Source organism: Octodon degus, unplaced genomic scaffold, assembly GCF_000260255.1.
Source record: "Octodon degus isolate 3935 unplaced genomic scaffold, OctDeg1.0 scaffold01349, whole genome shotgun sequence".
Taxonomy (NCBI): Eukaryota; Metazoa; Chordata; class Mammalia; order Rodentia; family Octodontidae; genus Octodon; species Octodon degus.
This window is the reverse complement of record NW_004525925.1, coordinates 5490-6306: the sequence shown is the minus strand read 5'-3', so window position 1 is coordinate 6306 and position 817 is coordinate 5490. Positions and strand designations below refer to the sequence as shown.

The window sequence follows — 817 nt, the reverse complement described above, 5'->3', positions numbered from 1 at the left end:
TTATTCTGAGCTATCTCCCTGGTCCCCTAGTTTTTATTTTTGGAAATGGAGTCTTGCTATGTTGTCCAGGCTGACTTTAAACTCCTGGGCAAAAGTGACCCTCCTAACCTCCTGAGTAGTTGGAACTACAGGTGTGTGCCACTGTGCTGGGCTTCAACATCAGGACTGGGGGCTGGATGTTGGGTGGCACACATCTGCAATCCTAGGACTTGGTAAGCTAAGATGTGGATTGCAATGAGTTTGAGCACAGCCTGAACTACAGTGAGACCCTGTCCCCAAAACATTCCTTTTTTTTTTTGCGGAACCGGGGATTGAACTCAGGCCCTTGCGCTTGCCACGGAAGCATTTATTCTACTGAGCCATCTCCCCGGCCCCTCCTGTCCCCAAAACAGCTTGGGATATAGCTCAAGTAGTGTGCCTAGCATGCTGGAGGATCTGGATTTAATCCCCAGCATTACTCCCACCTCCAAAAGACTGCAAAAATTTTGCTATATGATGCTACCCTGAACTGAGAGCCAAAATCATGTAAATGGCCAAAGCCACTATTTAAACAAAACATTTTTTAAACAACAAACTAGGGATTGGACCCAGTGCCTCTGCAATGAGCCACAGCCCCCAGTCCTTATTTACTCAGTTGCCCATGCCTGACATGCATGAAGCCCTCAGTCTCATCCCCAGAAATGCAGACACAGCTCTTCTTATCCTTATCGGACCCACCTGCTGGCATTTCTTCAGTACATCTGGAGTTCGGTGTTCTGCCAAAGACTTATTGTAGAAATGGATGGCATCCTTATACTTTTCCTCTTTGAAGTAAGAA

At 46.8% G+C, this 817-nt stretch overlaps 1 protein-coding gene across 1 annotated transcript in view; it reads right to left on the bottom strand.

Moving 5' to 3' along the window:
- Nucleotides 1–615: 615 nt before the first annotated feature.
- The window catches only part of LOC101563415 (stress-induced-phosphoprotein 1-like), a gene marked incomplete at its 5' end in the record, with an annotated part of 4740 nt that continues 4538 nt past the window's right edge, over nucleotides 616–817 (bottom strand). Inside the window, one exon of the mRNA XM_023708783.1 lies at nucleotides 616–814. Coding sequence (XP_023564551.1) covers nucleotides 631–814 — 184 coding nt within the window. The remainder of the gene's footprint in view (nucleotides 815–817) is intronic.